The 21350-nt window shown below is 33.3% G+C and overlaps 1 protein-coding gene across 1 annotated transcript in view; it reads left to right on the top strand.

Moving 5' to 3' along the window:
- The window catches only part of KPNA4 (karyopherin subunit alpha 4), a 54243-nt gene that overhangs the window by 19936 nt on the left and 12957 nt on the right, over positions 1-21350 (top strand). The window contains exons 2-11 of the mRNA XM_068546190.1: positions 6584-6628; positions 7465-7554; positions 7663-7692; positions 7787-7839; positions 10718-10813; positions 11331-11416; positions 13039-13125; positions 14985-15154; positions 15260-15304; positions 18248-18379. Of these exons, the coding sequence (XP_068402291.1) occupies positions 6584-6628; positions 7465-7554; positions 7663-7692; positions 7787-7839; positions 10718-10813; positions 11331-11416; positions 13039-13125; positions 14985-15154; positions 15260-15304; positions 18248-18379 (834 nt within the window). The remainder of the gene's footprint in view (positions 1-6583; positions 6629-7464; positions 7555-7662; positions 7693-7786; positions 7840-10717; positions 10814-11330; positions 11417-13038; positions 13126-14984; positions 15155-15259; positions 15305-18247; positions 18380-21350) is intronic.

Here is a 21350-nt window from a genome sequence, read left to right as displayed (position 1 = left end):
TTAATCTCCTGGTTTTCATGTTTTATTTTAATCTGATCTTGTTTTGTAAATGGAAATAATAATTGGTTTTCTCATGTGAGAATGCACCAGATAAGCAGAGATAGCAGATTTCTTTAGCAGTGTTGTAAAGCTTGGGTTCTGTTGACTTCCTTAACTTGGTTGAATCTCATTTGGTTTCCTGTTCTCCGTAGTTTTTCCCAATGTCTTTCCCGTATGTTTTCTTCAACTTGTTATTCAGTCAGTTCCTGAAATTGTATTTCTTCTATAAAGTACTCAAAACCTTTGAAGAGAAATGATCACTCTTGCCAGGTTTTGATCAGTCTCATTCTAAAAGAGAGGGGAGTACCTTCCCTTTTGCTCATATAAAATTCAAACATGTATTGTTTGGTATAACAGGTTTCTCTATGTGTTGTCCTTAATCACGTTCTATGTGATTCTGAAAGTTCACCTTGCAACATTTCCCATCTTTGAGAGGATTGGTCATATGTGTCTCACCAAACTTATGGTCATTGCTTAACCTTTTTTCTTTCCCTACCAAACACCTCCTCCTTGCCAGCAACACACATGCACAGACACACATACACACAGAGTTCATTTGTTTGGTAATGATCTCGGTTACCAAATCTGTTGAAAGCTCAATGATTTCCATGTCCTTTTGTCATTTGCAGCATAATTTAAGGCCAAAAAACCCCTGCAAGATGTGAAAACACACAGCAGCTATGCCAGAGCCACGCAATATCTTTTCATTGTTTAGAATTTTGAGCATTCTTAGCATAGAAGTTATTGCCATGGGTAGCAACTTGTACTAATGGCAATTTTAAATATTTTTGTGACTTTGTTTTTTGAAGTTGATAACATTGATACAATTTTTGAGACATAAAAGATGTTAGAATCCCTTCACTCTACAGATGAAGGAATTAATGCCCATAAACATGGTAACTTGACTAAGATTACAGTAATAAAAGGTAGAGCTGGGACTAGTAGCCATATACTAGTAGTTTAGCCATATGGTAGTTACCCATCCTGGGGGAAGACATGTATGTATTCATGTATTTTCTCCTCTGTTATGTGTGTGTGTATATACACCTCTTGTACAAGGTAGGTGAATATAGAAAACTTAGGAAATTTAACTTTTTCCTTTTCTTCTTACCTTTGTTTTCTAACTTTTCCAAATAGATATGTATAACTTTTGAATTTAATGTATATCCCTGTTGTTTGAATATTGATTAGATAGTGAAACTCTACTGCAATGCCATTCCTTAGAGTTAACAATTATTAACAGTTTCTAACATTTTTGTGATTTTTATCTTTAATTTATTTTTTGGCTGTGTTGGGTTTTCATTGCTGTGTGTGGGCTTTCTCTAGTTGCAGTGAGCAGGGGCTACTCTTCGTTGTGGTGCATGGGCTTCTCATTGTGGTGGCTTCTCTTGTTGCGGAGCACGGGCCCTAGAGCACGTGGGCTTCAGTAGTTGTGGAGCATGGGCTCAGTAGTTGTGGCTCATGGGCTTTAAAGCGCAGGCTCGGTAGTTGTGGCGCACGGGCTTAGTTGCTCCACGACATGTGGGATCTTCCCGGACCAGGGCTTGAACCTGTGTCCCCAGCATTGGCAGGCGGACTCTTAACCACTGTGCCACCAGGGAAGTCCCTTTGTGATTTTTAAAAAAGTACATTCATGTAATTTAATAAATTTAGTAAGTTAAATTTCAATGCTTATAATTTACATGTGGATCATTTTAAAGTATGGTATTTGTAGATTCAAATTATTTCTTAAAACTGCTCCAAAAGCTTGCCAAGGTTAAATCTGGCCTCCTACAGTGAATTTACTTTTAAACTTCTCTTATACTCAACCTCCATTCATCTTTTTACTTGTCAGAGATAAGAACTTGAGTCTGCTTATGAAGACTTTTGTCTATCACTAGTAGTGCTAATTAGAACTTTTCTCTCCTACTGCTGCTATTAATAAATATTATCGCTGAGAAATAAATCCACAGTTTGAGCAAGCATATAACGTTTAAGCATTTAACATTAAGCGTTTAACTTTTTATTGTCATAAATGTGAAGTTGGAATTTATTTGCTAATCACCTGCAGTTTAACAACATATATGCTATTTGGCAAAGGCATAAATAAGCACCATAATGACTGCTGCTGGAGAGATCAACAAGTGGAGATGAGAGGAGGGAGAAATAGGTAAAAAATGGGAAAACAGACTTTTATAGTTATTTATTTTTAGCATTTGGTTTACCATATTTATTGGGTTAAACAGCTGTTGTACTTATGTTTAGGATGCGATGGTTATTTAGGTTGAAAACACTAGTAACTCACTTTTAATTCTCTCTTGTTGTATATGCTCTATTTTCTACCTGAAATGCCTGTCTCTAACTGAATTTCCATTCAGTCTTAAAGATTCAGCTTATATTTCATCAGCTTATATTTCATCTTTATTACATAGTTTCTCTGCTGTTAAGATTAGTATGCACGTTATAACACATTACATATATTTAAATGAATAAAGTCAAGTAACATTTAGAATGGTGTTTGGCACCCAATGTTTGCTAAATGTTAGGCCTTATTACTATTTTATTAAATTGTGCTTTTTTGTCATAAGAGTACTACCTCCTCAAGGCCATGGATACGCTATGTCTGGTCCATTCTTGTATTTCTCGTGATTGGCAAGTAGGTGATTAATAAATATTTGAATAATTGAGTGTGTGCTTTTTAGCAGGCTCTAAGTAGTAATACAGTAGTAATCCATGTTGGGGGGAGGATTTGTGTGTGTGTGTGTGTGTGTGTGTGTGTGTAACTTTTTAAAAACTGCTTTATTGGGATATAGTTTACTTTGCATAAAATTCACACATTTTAAGTATACAATTAAATGATTTTTAGCAAATTTTCAGAGTTGTGCTAACATTACTACATACCAATTTTAAAATATAGCTCATCACTTCACAAAAGATCTTATGCCTGGTAAATTTTTTTATTCTTTTGCTTTTTTGTGCTATTATCTAAGTATCAGTATTCCTAGGGTAAAAATGACAGGCTGGATGAAATAAAATCAAAGTATTATATTCCTTACCTTTGAATGACTAACTTTAGAATTTTCTTTAAACGTTTTTCTCTAGTAAGACTTACTGAGTCCTTACTGATCTAAACCCTAGCTTTTTACTCAAGAAAATTTAAACCGTTCAGTTTCATACAGTATATTATTACATCATCATATCTTAAGTTAATAGTGTTTAAAGTTTTAAAGAAAACAGTATATTATATGGATAAAAAGTGACTTAGAAATTAACTAGCCATAAATTGGAAAGAAAGTACTCTACTTTTCACCCCATTGGAGCAGAGAAAGTAATTAATCCCTAGAACCTAGCACAGTAATGGATACATAGTAATTATTTGTTAATTTTAAAAACTACATACCTATTAAATGGAAATACCATTCTGTGTTCTGTAAGATTCACTTGTTTGAATTTTTTGACAATTTCTTGTTCCCTTTTGCCTGAATTTAGAACTTTGAAGCTGTATTACAAGCAAAGAAATATAAAAATTCTGGATGATCAGAGCAGCCTGAACTCTACTCTTTATTGGGGGTGGGGGGCTGGAGGTGGGCACCCTCTACAGCCTTTGTTTTTTAGATAGTCTTTGGCCTATAAATAAGCCTTTGGCCAGTTTGGCAGCCTTTTGGAATTCTGATTGACAGCTTACTGCATCAGTTAAGTCATGCGAATCCAGAACTATTCTATTTGTATGTAGTATGTAAAAACCCTGCTCTTTAAGATAAGTTAAGATTTAGAAAAAGAAGCCTTATAAATCCCTTTCATGAGACCTCAGAGAAATAAAAGTCCTTCTTGATTCGAGATGGGGTTGTGATTTGAAAATGTCTAAATATCTAATACCACTTTTAAGACACTTTGTTTTTTGCAATAAAAAACATGGGTAAATGCTGCCAGGTTGTTGCGTAGGATATCTTTCTATCTTACTATTTCATTCAATCTTCTCTTTACCTTGGAGGTAACAGCTTTCTCTCAAGAGAAGAAAACTCTTTCTTGCTCTGTTATATAAAGAGGTTGTCAGTTCTTTTATTTTGCAAATATTTCTGTGGATAGTAATAGCCCAAAGCTTACGTCACAGCAACTACAGTGCTAAATTGTCTTGATAAAACCTTTATTAAGAGTTTCAAATTATCAGAAACTCCAAATTTAATAAGTAAGATGTACTAAAATGGGGAAAAAATTGTGTAAATAAATATTTAGGTCAATATATAGCAGTTGTTTAGGATTTATTAATAGTTTGCTTTATTAAGAAGTTAAAGCCCATTCATTGTACATTAATCCCACTTCTTTAGATGGGATTAGAGACTAGACTAGAAATAATCTCTGTCCCTCAAAAGTCTACCTTTTACTGAACAAATCTTTTAAGTAGTACATTTTGCAGATTTTATTTTCTGTGAGAAACAGGACATAGTTTTATGTTATTGTTTATTTGAATTATTTATTGTTTTTGTATTGTGATACAGCGAAAGCGCATTGTCTTGATAATAGTACTTTTGCTTTGGAATGAACCATAGGCTCTAAAATTGGCTTGAACTCTATTTGACTTTAAGACTTGTGGGAGACAATATGGCATAGTGGTTAACTGGCTTTGTATGAGACTGTCTGAATTCTAATCCTGGCTGTCCCACTTCTAGCCATGTAGCCTTGGCCAAGTAGTTTAACTTCTCTAAACCTCAGTTTCCTTACTTGTAAAAAGAAAAATATTTCTTCTTACTTCTTAAAGGCTGTAATGATTAAACTATGGTGAATATTGAAACTCTTGTTGTAATACTTGTCTAATTATTTTTATTCATTTTGCAGCCTATCTTATTAGTATTTTTTAATTGTCTTGGTATTTTTATTTTATTTTAATATTTGTTTATTTATTTATTTATTTTGGCTGCACCGAGTCTTAGTTGCAGCATCAGACTTCTTAGTTGCAACATGCAGGCTTCTTAGTTGCGGCATGCATGCAGGATCTAGTTCCCTGACCAGGGATCGAACCCGGGCCCCCTGCATTGGGAGCTCGGAGTCCATTTTCTTAGCAGTTGCTGTATAGTGTATTAGAAAAGGCCTTGAAGAGAGAATTTCCAGTGCATTAGAGGAATAGCAAAGTTAGTTGAGGATACAGCAGAATGAATGGAGAGAATGATAGGAGCTGAGATCTTAGAGGTGGTAACCAGGGAGGGGGTGAGGTGGGAAGACTTAAGCCATTATAATGACTGGGCATTTACTCCAAAGTGGAGAGCCATTGGATGGTTTTGAAGAGGGCAGTAACATGACCTGATTGACTTTTTAGAAAGGAGTTCTAAAAAGGAGAAAGGAGTTCCTTACTGAGTCCTTATTATTCCCATGGAGTCTATGGGTGGAATTCAGGAGGTCCCCTGAACTTAGAAAAAAATTAATTACATCTTTGTTTTCACTAACTTCTAACTGAAACAGTATTCCCTTCAGTTAATAATGTAGCCAGTAAACCTCAGTAGTTATTAAAATTACCTGTGATTTTTGTCACCACCAATAGAAATCAGATTATTGTTGCAAAATATGTTTCACCTAATATCTTATCCAGTGCAATGGGCTTTCTCTAGTTGCAGCGAGTGAGGGCTACTCTTCATTGTGGTGGCTTCTCTTGTTGCGCAGCACAGGCTCTAGGCTCACAGGCTTCAGTAATTGTGGCTCGTGGGCTCTAGAATGCAGGCTTAGTAGTTGTGGCACGCGGGCTTAGTTGTTCCGCGGCATGTGGGATCTTCCCGGACCAGGGCTTGAACCCGTGTCCCCTGCATTGGCAGGCGGGTTCTTAACCACTGCACCACCATGGAAGTCCTCTATGTTAGGTAACTTTAAAATGAGAAAAACACTTTAAAAAACAGAATGGTTACAGTATGTGGTAGAATAATTAATGTGCTTCTTAGGGATAATGAAATAGATCTGCCTATACCACCATGACAGATCTTTACGATCTTTAAATAAATAAACAAAAATAAGGTGAAGATCAGAATAAATAGATAAGTGTGTCAAAATCATAGTAAATCTAACAATGTTTACCTTTAGAGAAAGAAACTATGAATGGGCAGCAAGGTTCTCTCCCCTTCCCCCACCCCCCCTTTTTTAAAGCAGTTGCATTTACTAACCTTATACATATATTAGTTTTTAAATAGGGAGTTCACATGGAGGGGTGAGATTACCTTGTATATATATTACTTTTTAAATAGGAAGTTCATATAGGGGGTGAGATTATGGGTTCTTTTTTTCTTTGTACCTTTGTATTTTTAATAATTCTTATGTTACAGTTTAAAATTTTTATGATATATCCAATATTACAACTCCATTAATAATTTCAAAGTGATGTTCAGTATTTGAGAATGTGAATATGAAATGAAGATAGGAAATCATCTATATAATACAATCTTTATTATGAGTAAAATATGACTATGTGTATATACGAGTAGAAGAAAAGATAAGGGGATGTACATCAAAATGTTAATATCAGTTTTCTCTGGGTGATGGAATTTGAGGTGATTTTTAAAAAATAATTTTCTTTAATTTCTTGTAGACTATGAGAAGACAACGAAATGAAGTTGTAGTTGAATTAAGGAAGGTGAGCCTGATTAATATTGGGTACTTTCAAACATAATTCTAACAACCTTACAGCATATAGAGAAATTAGCAAACGTATATTAATCTCAAGTGCTTAATTGGCATTTCTTTTTCTTTTGAAAATGGAAAGATTGACTAAATTTGACAAGCTATTGAAGTTGACAAGATCCAGTTTGTCCACTATCCATATATAGAGATAAACACATTATCAAATGATCTTTTCTTCTGTAATTTTAAATGATTTATATAAAGTATATGTCATACTAAATAGTTCTGCTATTTACAGTAGTAATTACTCCATAAAAGGAACTTGGTACTTAAAAATTTCATCAACTTTTCAAGTATTAAAGTAGGTTAGTTGAGAATATATTTTTAAGTTTGTCCCAAACATTTTTAGTGAAATTCAAGTGGCCCTTAAGTTTTGTAAGGTATTGTGGATTTTTGTCTGATTTTGAACTGCCCAACTTTTGCTTTGACTTTGTTTTTAGGTGATAAAGAGAAGCTCCCAGATGATGTATAAAATGGTTTAGTACTTTTAAATAAATATGTATGTTTGGTTCTGGCTAAACTGTACACTATCTTTTCTAATCAAATTATTTTGTTTTTTAGTTTATTTATACATTGTTCACGGTTCATTAAAAATGTAATATTTGGGGTTTGGGGCTCAAATTAGTGTTGCTTAAGTGTTTAATTCACAATTTGGTTTAATTTTCTGCATTTGCATTTTACTTTTAAAAGTCACTTCATGTTTTTTTGTAGGCACAGGACTGCTAACCTTTGTATGAAAGTATTTAGCTTTTTAAAATTTAACTGAAGTTTTTTTTTTTTTTTTTAAAGAATAAAAGAGATGAACATCTCTTAAAGAGAAGGAATGTACCACATGAAGATATCTGTGAAGACTCTGACATAGATGGCGATTATAGAGTGGTAAGTAATTGTTATTCTGGTAATTTAAAAATACCAGTGATAAATTTTTACATAAATACAGAATTACAAGGTGATTTTTAACTTAGTTTTCTCTAACTTTTTTCCCAGCAAAATACCTCTCTAGAAGCTATTGTTCAAGTAAGTTGAGTTTCCCCCCCTTTTCATTTGTATTTCTTGGACTTAACAACTAATTACTGTGTATCTGCATCAAAAATTGTTTTGTTTTTTATAGAATGCTTCAAGTGATAACCAAGGAATTCAGTTAAGTGCAGTTCAAGCTGCTAGGTAAGTTAAATTTTAAGGACATATTTTGTAACTTACACAGGAGTTCTCTTTTGGGTTTTCACTATATAGTAGTCCTGTTTCTTATATTGACTTTGATGACAAACGATGAAGAACAGTCATAGACCAACTGAATTTATTTTCAAAATTATTCTCTGATTTAGAGTATTAAAATTAGCAATTTTCTAAACTCACTAATACATTGAGGCTTTAGTGTGGCTAATAGGTACAAATGCTAGGGAAAAGTTGATTTGACAGGGTATTGCTATAGACTAATAGAAGAAAATTATTTATAAAGCTTTTTACCTTTTACTGATTAATAGGTATTTAATTTTATTAAAAGTCAGATTCATCAAATCCTGCTCAGGTAGCTAATTCTTCTCACAGTCCTCGTATTGATCAAACAATGAATTGAATTAAAGATTACTGTAACAGTGTACAGGGAAGTACACATTAAGATTTAGGACTACAGAGACTCCCACTTCTCAGTCAATGTAAGAATATTTAGTTATTTTTGCACATTTCTATTGTAAAACCTATGCCCTCATATTTTAAGGGAAAAACAAGAAAAAATTATTACTGAGACATTTGTATTAATAAATAGCTTGGGGAAGACATGGTTGTATCATAGTACAATATAGTGGTTTCTTTGTTTTTTTTAAATTAATTTATTTATTTTTGGCTGCATTGGGTCTTTGTTGCTGCGCGCGGTTTTTCTCTAGTTGTGGTGAGTGGGGGCTACTCTTAACTGCAGTGTGCAGACTTCTCATTGCAGTGGCTTCTCTTGTCGCAGAGCACGGGCTCTAGGGCGCGCGGACTTCAGTAGTTGTGGCACATGGGCTCAGTAGTTGTGGCTTGTGAGCTTTAGAGCGCAGGCTCAGTAGTTGTGGCGCATGGGCTTAGTTGCTCTGCAGCATGTGGGATCTTCCTGGACCAGGGCTCGAACCCGTGCCTCCTGCATTGGCAGGCGGATTCTTAACCACTGCGCCACCAGGGAAGCCCTCTTTGTTTTTTTATAAATAAAAGAATAACACCCTATGTTGTAATTGTAGGAAAGAGATGCTTAAGCAAGAAATTGATTCTAGTTACAGAATTTTAAAATGGAAAAAAACTTCACAGTTTTGTATAATATCTTATCCAGTGCATGAGTCCCTTTTATGTTTATTAGACTTTCCTACTTTTACGTATTCACTTTAAATGGCCTAGAACACATATGGAAATTATAGAATTAAAGTGTTGCCCACCACAGGTAGAAGAACTTCTTAGAGAGGACTTCGCTGTGTAGGAAGAAAATCACAGAAGTTTTCACATCTCAAAATGGCAAATTAATGTTAATAGGAAGAATGATTAAGAAATTGATACATTATGTTCACCATTGTCAGAGTTGATTATAGTATTGGAGCAGCTCTTCTCAACATGAGTTCTGTAAGATAATTAAAGCCCTAAGGCTCCTAAGACAGGGGATCTCAAAATATAGTGTGTGGATCCCTAGGAGAGCCTGGGATAACTTCAGGTGGTATTATTTTCACAATAATTCTGAGACTTTATTTGCCTTTTTTTTTGTTGTTTTTACTGTGTTAACATTCACATGGATGTTGCAAAAGCAACTGTGGGTAAACTACTGGCACCTTAGCACAGAGCAAGACAGTGTCACCAAACTGATGATACATTGTAGATACTGTATGTGCCATTTTACAGTCAAAGAAAAAGGGCCATTTCTCTTTAAGAATGTCCTCAGTGAAGTAATAAAAAATAATTTCTTTTATTAAATTTGAAACCTTGATTAAGAACGACTGGGTTTATTTCCTACGTTGTGCAAAGAATCGTACCATTTATTACGGAAAATACTGTGAAGAAGCAAGTGGAATAATTCTTGCTTTGGTAAGAAGTTTAGAACCTAATCAGGAAGGCAAAACTATATTAAAAATAGTGATGCTCAACAGCGAATGTAGCCATATGCCGTGTATATATTCTCGGAATTCAGAGAGGGTATTTTGAAAACATTTAACTTGAAAAGATAGAGTTTGAATAGGCAAAAAAGAGAGCATTCCAAGTGTGGGGAATAGGATTTGAAGGGCCTAGAAATTAGATTGAAATGGTCGGACAGACAACTGACCTGTTGTTGAATTACAGAGAATAAGATTAGTTAGATAAATAAGATGGAGCCAGTTCTTGGAGTGTTATAAAAAAACTCAGTCAAGGAGTTTACATTGATAGGGTAGTAAATTAGCAGCCATCACTTGGTTTATATAGGGGAATAATCTGATTAAGCTTGCTTAAACATTGTCTTCATATAGTAGTGCAGGGGATTCAAATTGGTGAAGATTTGTGTTAGGCCACATTTAGGATTTGTCAGCTAAAACTGCAGTCTGCCATATGTATAAATGGGCACTAGGTATTGTTGTTTTACTCTCTAAGCTCCATGAGAGCAAGGATGTGTCTGTCTTGTTCACCTTAGTATCTCCAATATTTCTCTGGATATTTTCCTATGTATTGCTGTGTTTATTTCATTTCCTTTAGTTGTTGAGATGAGAATGTTGTTCAGCTTTTATGACCTTTGATTTGGTATATAGAGTAGGATGAAGAACTGGACACTAGTATCAGCTATAAACTTGTACCAGCATCCTATCTGCTTTTGTCCTAACTTAAAAAAAAGTAGTTCATGTCTTACCATTTTTTTCCTAATTATTAATAATCTCTGTAAATTTATAAATTAATCTTTTTATAATAGAGAAAAGGTTGCATTATATAAATTTAAAAAGTAGCTTGCAGGGAGAGTATTTGCACCAAATATTCAGTTTATTGTAATATATCAAATGTGAATTTGAATTTAATTATATGTCATTAAGTTTCACAAGGGGTATATTTATATCTCTTATAGGAAGCTTTTGTCCAGTGATCGAAATCCACCAATTGATGACTTAATAAAATCTGGAATATTGCCTATTTTAGTCCATTGTCTTGAAAGAGATGACAAGTAAGTACATTATTTTAAGAAGTAATTTAGGATGTATCCTTTGCAGAAGACAAGATTTTCTTGTAGTTAGTTTGGTCTTTAAAGAAAAAAAAAAAAAGGGCTATAAGATGGAGTTGAGAAGCCAAAGTGAAAAACAGTGTAAGGTATGTTTACACCAAGAGAGGAAAGTAAAGACCAAACGGGAACTTGAGAATGATATATTTAACTTTTAAGCTTTGAAAATTGGCAAGAACTAGTTTAGCCTGATAGGTACTTGAGAAAACTGTTTGGGTAGTAATGTGCAGGTATCTTAATACAGAGTTCTTATTAAAAATAAGGACACCTGAGGAGGTTGTATGCTTTTTATACCGAAGAGATATTTTAAATAGTCATTGGAAGTTAAAAAAAAGGTACTGGGTGCATAGATCTTTTGAATAAAAATATTTAATACTTTTAAAATGCTAGGGGGAGGAGTGGTTGGTAGATACTTGGGCCAATGTAGAAATTCCTGCTGTTCAAAATTATTTGTTTTTTGTAGTCCTTCTTTACAGTTTGAAGCTGCATGGGCTTTGACAAACATTGCGTCTGGAACCTCTGAACAAACTCAAGCAGTAGTTCAGTCCAGTAAGTTGGTTATTAAGAGACAAAATTGTGATTTTCAAAAAAAAAGTTAATTAAAAAACTCAGTGCTTTTCCTAAAAGAATAGAGCTATTTATATTATAAAGTAATTAAGTATTTTGAATTCAGTAACAAATAAGGTGGTTGAAATAGGCCAACTCAAGTATGTTTCTTTGATCATCTTGTCCCATTGCCTGACATTTTCTATTTCGAAAAATTCATTTGATTCTAAATCTGAGAACATTTCGTAATTGTAGTAGTAGTTACATTATTGTGTTTATAGGACATTAAATAAATAAAGGTGTTTTTCCTGTTGCCATACTACCCGTTGGGCACTGTTAATGAGATGTCCATTATACATTTTAAAGAAATCTTCTTTTATAAAGTAGTCCTACTTTAGAGAATGGCTTGACATTTTTTTTTTTCATTGTTATTATAGGATTGGTTGTTTTTTATGTTCCAAGAAATGTAAGTGGGAAATAATTATTGAAAGTAATAACTTGAATTATTTTCATAAGTACTATTTGATTCTTCTACTAAACAAAGAAATTAATAATTTTAAAGAAGGTACTTTCAAAATCCCCTTCAAATATGTAAGCAGTATACTTGTCTAAGCCTGTTAAAATCTTAAGCACTGTCATGATTTTGAAAGGGAACAAAAGTGTTATGCAGTGAGGATTTTATTATATAGACACTTGTATTATAATATTACATAGAAAAGATAATTTCCTTAAATCTTAATAAAACTGATTAATTTTGGGTTCAGGTGATTTTAGGGTTTGGTTTTTTTGGTTTTGCTTTGTATAGTTGACTGTTTAGTTAATTTTATGATCTCAAGACAATGTCTTAATCCCTCTTTTTCCTTTCTCTTTTGTGTTCCTTAAAGATTAGAAAGAGGCTTAGAATTTGTTTTAACACTGTTAGTCTGTCTTAATACACCAAAAGTAATGGATAAATGAATTACTTTTTATTACTTTTTACTATAAGTAAGCATGATTGATCTACATGTACTCAAATAGCATTTTTCAGAGCAATATCAGAGGGAAGAAAAGAAATAGAAGAATCATTTGTTCAGTGCAGTATTATTCTGTTAAACGTCTCTTTGTTTTTCCTTGTGTTAAGCAACAGAATCATTTTCTGATTCAGAAGGTCTCACGTGGCACAGGAATCACTGGCCTGGCTAAAGACCCATATGATGTTATTTTAAATTTCTATATTCAAAAGTTATTTTAATAATTGGAGTTTTTTTCAAATTTGAAGATAATGCTAATCTTTAAGGAATTAATTTATTGAAATTGGAATTAAATCCGGTTTTAACTGTGAATGAAATTTTATCAGCTTAATTTGACATTTGTCTGTATGTTAAAACTGTCACTTTGATGATGTATAGTCTGCTAGCCAGAAATTTTCCACTACCGTTATTCTAATGAAAATCAATTAATGAAGATATATTTTAAATATATTTTTGATAGGTTTCTTTCTTTTGGGATTTCAGCAAAGAAACAAGTTTGATTTTTGGTTTAGATTATAGTGTTTTCAACCTTTTTTCTTTCAATTTTATTGAAATATAATTGATATATAACAGTATCTTCAAACTTAAATGATAGCTTATGTTTTCTTCCTTCAGATGCTGTGCCACTTTTCCTGAGGCTTCTCCATTCACCCCATCAAAATGTCTGTGAGCAAGCAGTGTGGGCATTGGGAAATATCATAGGTTTGTCTAAAACTTGTAATACTAGTCCAACAATCGTTGTTATCATGTACTATGTAATAAAAATGACTACTAGTAGTTGAAAAGAAAAAGCAATTTGCCTTTTTTAGTATTAGTTTTTATGAACTAGTTTACAGAAATTACAGCTGTTTAAGTATAAACCCATAGTAAACAGAATGAACATTTTTGTTGCTTGTGATACCATTATATCTCTTTGTATATAGTCACCTCTTAATTATTTGAATAATTATGAAATATGTATGTGATTTAGGTATTTTCCTCTTTCTCCTTTATTATGTTGGTCCATTTTATTCCTCAACTCTCTTACTATCCTAGGAAATAATAAAAAAGGAGGAGGCAAAACTTAAACCAAAATTTTTCTCTATAATAGCAGTTCTGAGAAGAATCTAAATTGAAATTTTTTATATCTCTTGTGGATTTTAGTGCAATGAAATATAGTAATGTTATCCACTATCATCATGAAGTCATCATCATACATGTGGTATCTGCACCTTATAGGCAGTCTCATTGAATGTTGACCACCGTGATTGCCATACCTTCAGGTTTTTTCTGATAAATAATTGTAGGAAGAATAATTAAAGACAATTCCAATATTTCAAGAATTTGTTTTTTAACTACAGCCTAACTTTACCCAAACTCAAAAATTCAAAAATCTATCCTCCAGTGGAGAATGGAAAAAATCTGGAGTCTGAACTGTATTGTGTACCATGATGTTAAAAGTTATTTTTGCCACAGATTTTTTTATTTTTGCATGGAAGTAATCAGTTTTGCTCTGATATACCTCCTCTTTATTACCCTTTTGGGGGCCAAGATGGAAGGTAAGGTATGGTTAGTGCCCCACAATTGTGAGTTTTCAAATGGGAGAGTTTCCCTATAAGCTGTTCTTGGCATATGGTATATTACTGTTAGGAATGCTATCGTTTGTATATCCAGAGTGCCTCACTTTTATACCAAATTGTAGATTTAGAACTATTAATACAACATCTTGATCTTTGGCTTTTAACTCCAGTGACATTATAGAATTAATTAGAATACATGGATGCAAAAAGAACAAGCATTTTATCTTCAAATACCACAGTGCAGGGCAAAGTGTTTTCACTTACAGAATGTAATACTTCAGTGTGGCTTTCATACTACAAATTACAGTGATACTCTAGATAGAGGAAATTAAATTTGGCACTTTTCTCTAGGGCAGTGATTCTCAAACTCTAGCGTGTTATCAAAATTATATTAAGGGCTTGTTAAAACAGAATCCTGGACCCACAGAGTTTCTGTTTCAACAGATTTGGGATAGGGCCCCAAAATCGCTATGGGAACCACTGATCTAGGGGTATTGGTTCCCTCTCCCCTGCCTTTTTGAGACATAGTTTCTAAGTGTATAGAGTAATTTATAGTTAATATTCTCTATGCTTTGATATTAGATCATCAGTATAAATTCTACAAATATTTTCTCTGTAATGGTATTTCAATATATCTCTTTTTATAACATGAAAGTTTCTTAAACTTAGAGTACCATTGAGAGAGAAGAGAAAAAGCAACAATTCTGTGTTCACAAAGTACTTTAAAGCCTTACTGAGGCTTTTAGATGGCATAAAAACATTTTAGGGTGAACAGCATATAAACCTGAATACATGAATAATGTGCAAAAAAATCTTAGTACCTTATCTTGCTTCTCTTGGCTCAAAGACCTAAAATGTGAACTAGGTTATTATTGTCTAAAACTTTCACATAAAACGAAATAGTGTACTTGGTTCAAATACAGGAAGTAGCATATTGAACCCAGTGCTTTACGTTTTCTGAGTTGCTTATTGTATTGAATTAATAAATCCTTCTTCCTACAGGTGATGGGCCACAGTGTAGAGATTATGTCATAAGTCTTGGAGTTGTGAAACCTTTACTTTCCTTCATAAGTCCATCTATTCCTATAACATTCTTAAGAAATGTTACTTGGGTTATGGTCAACTTATGTCGCCACAAAGACCCACCACCCCCAATGGAAACCATTCAGGAGGTAACAAGTATTTTTGTTTTTGTTTTCTTTTAAAGTAAAGTAGATATCATTATGTGTATGTTTTTATCTGTGTATATTTTAAAATCTCTATATTTCTCTCTTCAGATTCTTCCAGCTCTTTGTGTTTTAATTCATCACACAGACGTAAATGTGAGTAAATGCTTCCCGTCCTATATTTTTATATGTATATATGGTTAGGGCTTGTCCCAATGACGTAGGGGAGAAAATGACATTATGTCAGTGTACTTTATCAAATTTTTTCATTTCAGGAGCTGCAGTACATAGTTTGGTATTTTATATTTTCTCTGTGTTTACCCATATCACAATATTTAATTTCAGTGAAGAAATCAAGCCTGTTATTTTGGTCTGGGCAGTAATGTATGTGCATATATTATATATTAGTGTTGTGAAAACTGACATTGGAAGTTCTTAAAGTTGCCAGTTAGTAATCTCTCTCACTAAGATTTTATCTTTGATTGTTCATGAGCTTTTTATGAAAGCTCATTTTGACAGCTGGCCTTTGAGAGAACACTTAACACCTAGTGGTGGTATTTTTCGAAAGGTAATAAAGAGAAATATTTGTGCCTTTATGCATGGGTTTGTATTCATATACCATTCTTACACCAAACCATGAATATCAGTTGCTCTTTAATTTCATATTTACTCTATTAATTCATTTATAGTGACTTTGGTAATGGCTTCACTTGGTGTAGAGATAATTCTTGAGTATACAAACAAAAAGGAAAAAAATCAGTGCAGACTAGATTTTAAACATAATAAATATATCCTACTCATACTTAATAACACAGAGAGCAAAGGAGAAAGCAACTCAGGAAGTATGAATGAGTGAGAAACTGCCGTAACTGCTTATAAATTCAGTCTAGCCTTCATTGTGTTAGAAGAGCTAGGAATATAATGGGTAAAAGAAAATCACATGAATAAAACACATAGTAACAATCAGCACCTTGTGTAGTTCTTTAAAAACACAGTTTGGTATGATCAGTGTCTGACAAGCTGCTTCATTCCTTCACAGTTTCTAGGGTATTAATACCCTTTTGCCAGGATCTCTGTAAAGATACGGAACAAATTAAAGTTAGAATTATACTGCATCAAGCAGTGACATAATGTGCTTGATATTCATTAGATGAACATGATCTTTGTCCTAAAGATATTTTTTCTAGCTCCAGATAGTCTAGGGTGTTTAAAAAACAAACAAGCAAAAAAAACACACATGTAAACAAATTTTGGTTTTGGCTTACTATAGCCAAATTCTTTGATTAAATTACAGTTTTTTGTATTTTACTTTTATTAAAAGATATTCAAGAAAGATTAATCTCAAAGTTTATAACTCTTCTGGAAAACTAGACATCTTGGTTGACCTTATTCAGAGATGTATTGTGTTCTTTCCACTTGTTTACCCCAATCCATTTGAGATTGTAACTCCGTTTTTCTTGCTTTTGATATATCTTGAATTTCTCAAGCCAGTTTGCATTGTTCTTTTTTAGTAGCATTAGTAATATTGTTTACTAAACAATAATGTTTACTAAAAATGAAATCTTGTTAGGTTAACACTTAGGAACAAGTTCTTAAATCAGGCCATCAAAGAAATAAAAAAAATAAAATAACGAAACTGCTTCCACAAACCATAAGTGAAACATTGAAATTACGCTCTAGTTGTAATTAGTAAACTTATCATAGACTTAACTTTGCTGACACAAAAAGTGCCTATAAGATCAGGCCTGATTTAAATTGTGATTTTGATGTGAGCATATTAATGACATGTTTAGTATTGGGCCTTTTTAAAAAAATACATCTGGATTTTACATACAGTCATGCACAAGTAACTTGAAGTTTTTTTGCCTATATCAACAAATTTTGGCAAAAAAAAAGTTACTTTTGTAAGTTGAAATTTAGTTGTCTCACATATTTTGATACCACTTTATGTGTGTGAATTTTTCATTCGGTGTCTTCTTTTTACATTAAAAATATCCATAGTGCTTTCTTGAATTTCTGAAAGGGAAAATGGCAAAGTGCTATTTTCTTCTAGGAGCTTCTTGGATGTTTTAAACATATCATTGATTTAGAATTTAAAGGTTTCAGACTTTTCTGGTTTGTCTTTTGACAGAGTTCATATTCCAGAAAGGCTTTCGGAAGTAAAGTTTCAGGCACAATTATTTATTACTGTGTTTTTGTCAATAATTGTATTATTTAGCAGTTTAACAGTTGTTTGTCATTCTTCGTTTTGGCCATAACTTCTAATTAGGACTTCACATACAAAGAAAGAAGAAACACAATGGCCTGTTGTACTTTGAAATATAATTAAGTTAATTACAGAGGCTTTTTTTTTAAAGTACTTTTGGCAGCTGATGTAAATTATAGTTTTGTTTGGTTGGTTGGTTTTTGGGGTTTTTTTTTGTTTGTTGTTTTTTTTGTTTTTTTAACTAGAACATGTTTTTTGATTATAGATCTCACAAGTTGACCTATGGTTGCTTTTAATGTCTTGATCTGCAGCTGTGGGAGATTTCTATTTGGGAAGTTGCCTCTGGTTTTATAAGGCAAAGCGAACTGGTTGGAAAAGATGAAAGTACTATAATCCTAATACTGGAGTATTGGCTTTAGACCTACCAACATGGTATTGATGTGAGAACACCTTGAATATATTCACCTAGCCCAGATGTTTTGAACCACCGTGTATGTTGGATACATATACTCTTTCCAACTACATGCGTTTATCACAGTGTCCTTGGACCTAGTATCCCTCAATCTGAGCATTCGGGAAAGAGAATGTCTTTTTCTCATATTTTATGTGCTGTGTAGTGTGTTTGTATCTTTGTGAGTTAAGAGTAGATACCAATCTGTGAACAAGATCATAATTAACCTAAACATCCTAAATATGGCTATAAGATGCACACACTTGATATAGACATTCATAGATGATGATGCTTAGTATAATAGAGAAGACTGATTCCAGTGAATTTAGAGAGAAAAGGGAAGAAAGAAGATAGTAGAACAATCATAGGTTAGTCCATATGGTTAAGAATTTTTGAAATGAGAAAATATTCAAAGGCTATTTGAATTTTTTTTATTCATTAGATATTGGTAGATACGGTCTGGGCCCTCTCTTACCTTACTGATGCTGGCAACGAACAGATACAGATGGTAATAGACTCTGGAATAGTCCCTCATTTGGTTCCTCTGCTCAGCCACCAGGAAGTTAAGGTTCAGGTGAGTTTTTTATTGATAAAAACATGCCACTATTTGCTTTAAGTGTGACATTTGAACATGGGTAACGTCAATAGTGTAAAGTATTTTTTTAACCTAATAACATATCTGCGATGAAAAGAGTGAGTTATTATATCCCCATTTTAAAGATGGAGAAAATGAGATAGATTACTACAAGAACCTCCTCCTCCCCACCCCCCAACCCCCCCCAAAAAAGCCAAGTTGACTTCTTTGTAAATTACTGATTTCTAACGTAGACCAGGGCAGTTCATATAGCAACTTGGGTAGCATCTGAAACAAGTACTTATTATTTTTTCTACTTTTCCTATTTTTCTTCTTCCACTCTCCTGCTCCTTCCCCCACCCCCCTCCCCACAACAGCTGTCCTTTTTTATTCTCCTTCACTGCACCTGGCAAGTTTAGTTAATGCTTAGCTTCACTGGCACTGTGATAAAGGCTTTGTACTGAAATATGCTGCTTAGGGGCTTCCTAAATTGTCTTCTCTCAGTTATTTAAAATCTTTTTCTTTAATTTTGTTTTGTTTTATTCTTTTAAAATCCTTCCATATAAATATTTTTCCCAAAGAATCTGCATCTAGAAAGAGCCAAAAAAGAGAAGGTGAGAAGTTCACACTTATATTATAAGCAGTAGCTGTCAAACTACGATGGTAAAGGGAGATGCAGCAAGCAGCAAGCTCTCCCTACCCTTCTGAGGTAAATAGCATGCTTTAATCTTAGAATGACTAAGAGCCTATAAAGCACAATAATAGCATAAGGAAAACTGTTAACCTGATTCACTATTTCTCAACCATGGCTGGACAATAAAATCAGCTGTGGGAAGCCTAAAGAAAAAATATTAGTGTATTTCCCTTGCTCTACTCCTAGAAATTCTGTTTCAGTAAATCTGGATATTTCCTAGAAACCTGGGCTTTAAAAAGCTCTTTAGGTTATATTCATGTACTGTCAAAATGGAGACCCACTGCTATAAAATTTAAAGCACTTTAAAGAAAAGAGGGAACACTTAGCTAAATTCAGAAGAATTGATTAATAGAATAATTTGTCATTTAGAGTTGTGGTTTATTTTAAATATTCCTACTACATTCTTATGAAGTTTGCATTTCTTAAGTGTGGTACTTATGTCTTGGTATAGGTTTTTGGTTTGCATTTTGTTTTTGTTTTTTCAGAATGCATCTTCAGTTTAATACTGGACTTTATTGAGAAAATAGGGCTTGGACTTTCACTTGAGCCAACTCTCAAGGAAAGTTAATGTTCTGTACTTTACCTGGTAACTAATAGAGATTTTTAAAAACTTTTTCAACTTTCATGCCATAATTTAGGAACATAGAAAGAATAATGTAATGAACTATGTAGGTTTCCTCTATATCTCTACTTCCCCACCAAATTATTTTGACACATATTCCAGATATCGTCTAATTTCACCCAGGTTGCATCTCTAAAAAGTACGGCTATTTTTTTTAACATATCCACAATACCATTAGAGCACTTTAAGAAACCTTAATGTTAAAATCCGATCAGTATCTGAATTTTACTTATTGCCTCTTTTTTTTTTTTTCTTCACAATTTTACCAAATCAGTATTCAAACAAGGTCAACACATTGCATGTGGTAGCTATGTCTTTATGTTTCTGTTACTCTACAACTTTCTTCTCCTTTTTTTCTTTCCCCTATTAAATTTATTTGTTAAAGAAGCTAGACCACTACAAAACGTTTTTGAAAGAAGTTGAACAAGACCTAAATCAGTGGAAAGACATCCATGTTCATGGATTGGAAGATTCAGTATTATTAGGATGGCAGTGCTTCCCAAATTTATCTACAGATTAAATGCAATTCCTGTTAAAATTTATATGGAAATGCAATGGACCCAGAAATAGCCAAAACAATCTTGAAAAAGAACCAAGTTTGGGGACTTCTCACTTCAAAACTTGACTACAAAGCTAGAGAAAACAAAACTTTGTGATTCTAGCATAAGGATAGACGTATTGATCAGTGAAATAGAATCAAGAGTCTAGAAATAAACTTACACATTTATGATCAATTGATTTTCAGCAAGGGTGCCAAGAAAATTCAGTGAGCAAAGAATAGTCTTTTCAGCAAATGGTGCTGAGGCTACTGGATATCCATATGTAAAAGAATGAAGTTGGAGCCCTACTTCACACCATATTTTTTAAAAATTAACTCAGAATGAATCAAACAGCTTAATGTAACATTCAGAAGTATAAACCTCTTAGAAGAAAACACAGGCATAAATCTTCATAACCTCAGATTAGGCAGTAGTTTCTTAGATATGACACCACAAGCAACTAAGGAAAAAATAGATAAATTGGACTTCCAAAATTAAAAACTTATAAGGAAACCATCAAGAAAGTGAAAAAGACAACCTACAGAATGGAAGAGAATGTTTGCAAATCATATATATGAAAAGGTATTTGTGTCCAGAAAACATAAAGAACTCTTAAAACTCAATAAAAAAAAATGACAACCCAATTTTAATATTTATTTATTTGGTTGTGCTGGGTCTTAGTTGCAGCAGGTGGGCTCCTTAGTTGTGGCATGTGGGCTCTTAGTTGCGGCTCAAGGGCTCCTTAGTTGTGGCATGCGTGTGGGGTCTAGTTCCCGACCAGGGATCAAACCCAGGCCCCCTGCATTGGGAGCGTGGAGTCTTAACCACTGCACCACCAGAGAGGTCCCAACAACCTAATTTTAAATGGTTTAAAATTTTAATGTTCTCCAGAGAAGACATACAGATGGTCCATAAGCACATATGAAGATGTTCAACATCCTTAGTCATTAAGGCAAAGCAAATCAAAGCCACAGTGAAGTACCACTTTATACCCACCAGGATGGTATAATCAAAAAGACAGTAACAAGTGTTGGCAAGGATGTAGAGAAAGTATAATTCTCATACATTGCTGGTAGGAATGTAAAATGGTACAGCCTCTTTGGAATATAGTTTGAC

The sequence above is a fragment of the Eschrichtius robustus genome, chromosome 6 (assembly GCF_028021215.1).
Source record: "Eschrichtius robustus isolate mEscRob2 chromosome 6, mEscRob2.pri, whole genome shotgun sequence".
Classification (NCBI taxonomy): domain Eukaryota; kingdom Metazoa; phylum Chordata; class Mammalia; order Artiodactyla; family Eschrichtiidae; genus Eschrichtius; species Eschrichtius robustus.
This window is presented reverse-complemented; position numbering and strand designations above follow the sequence as displayed.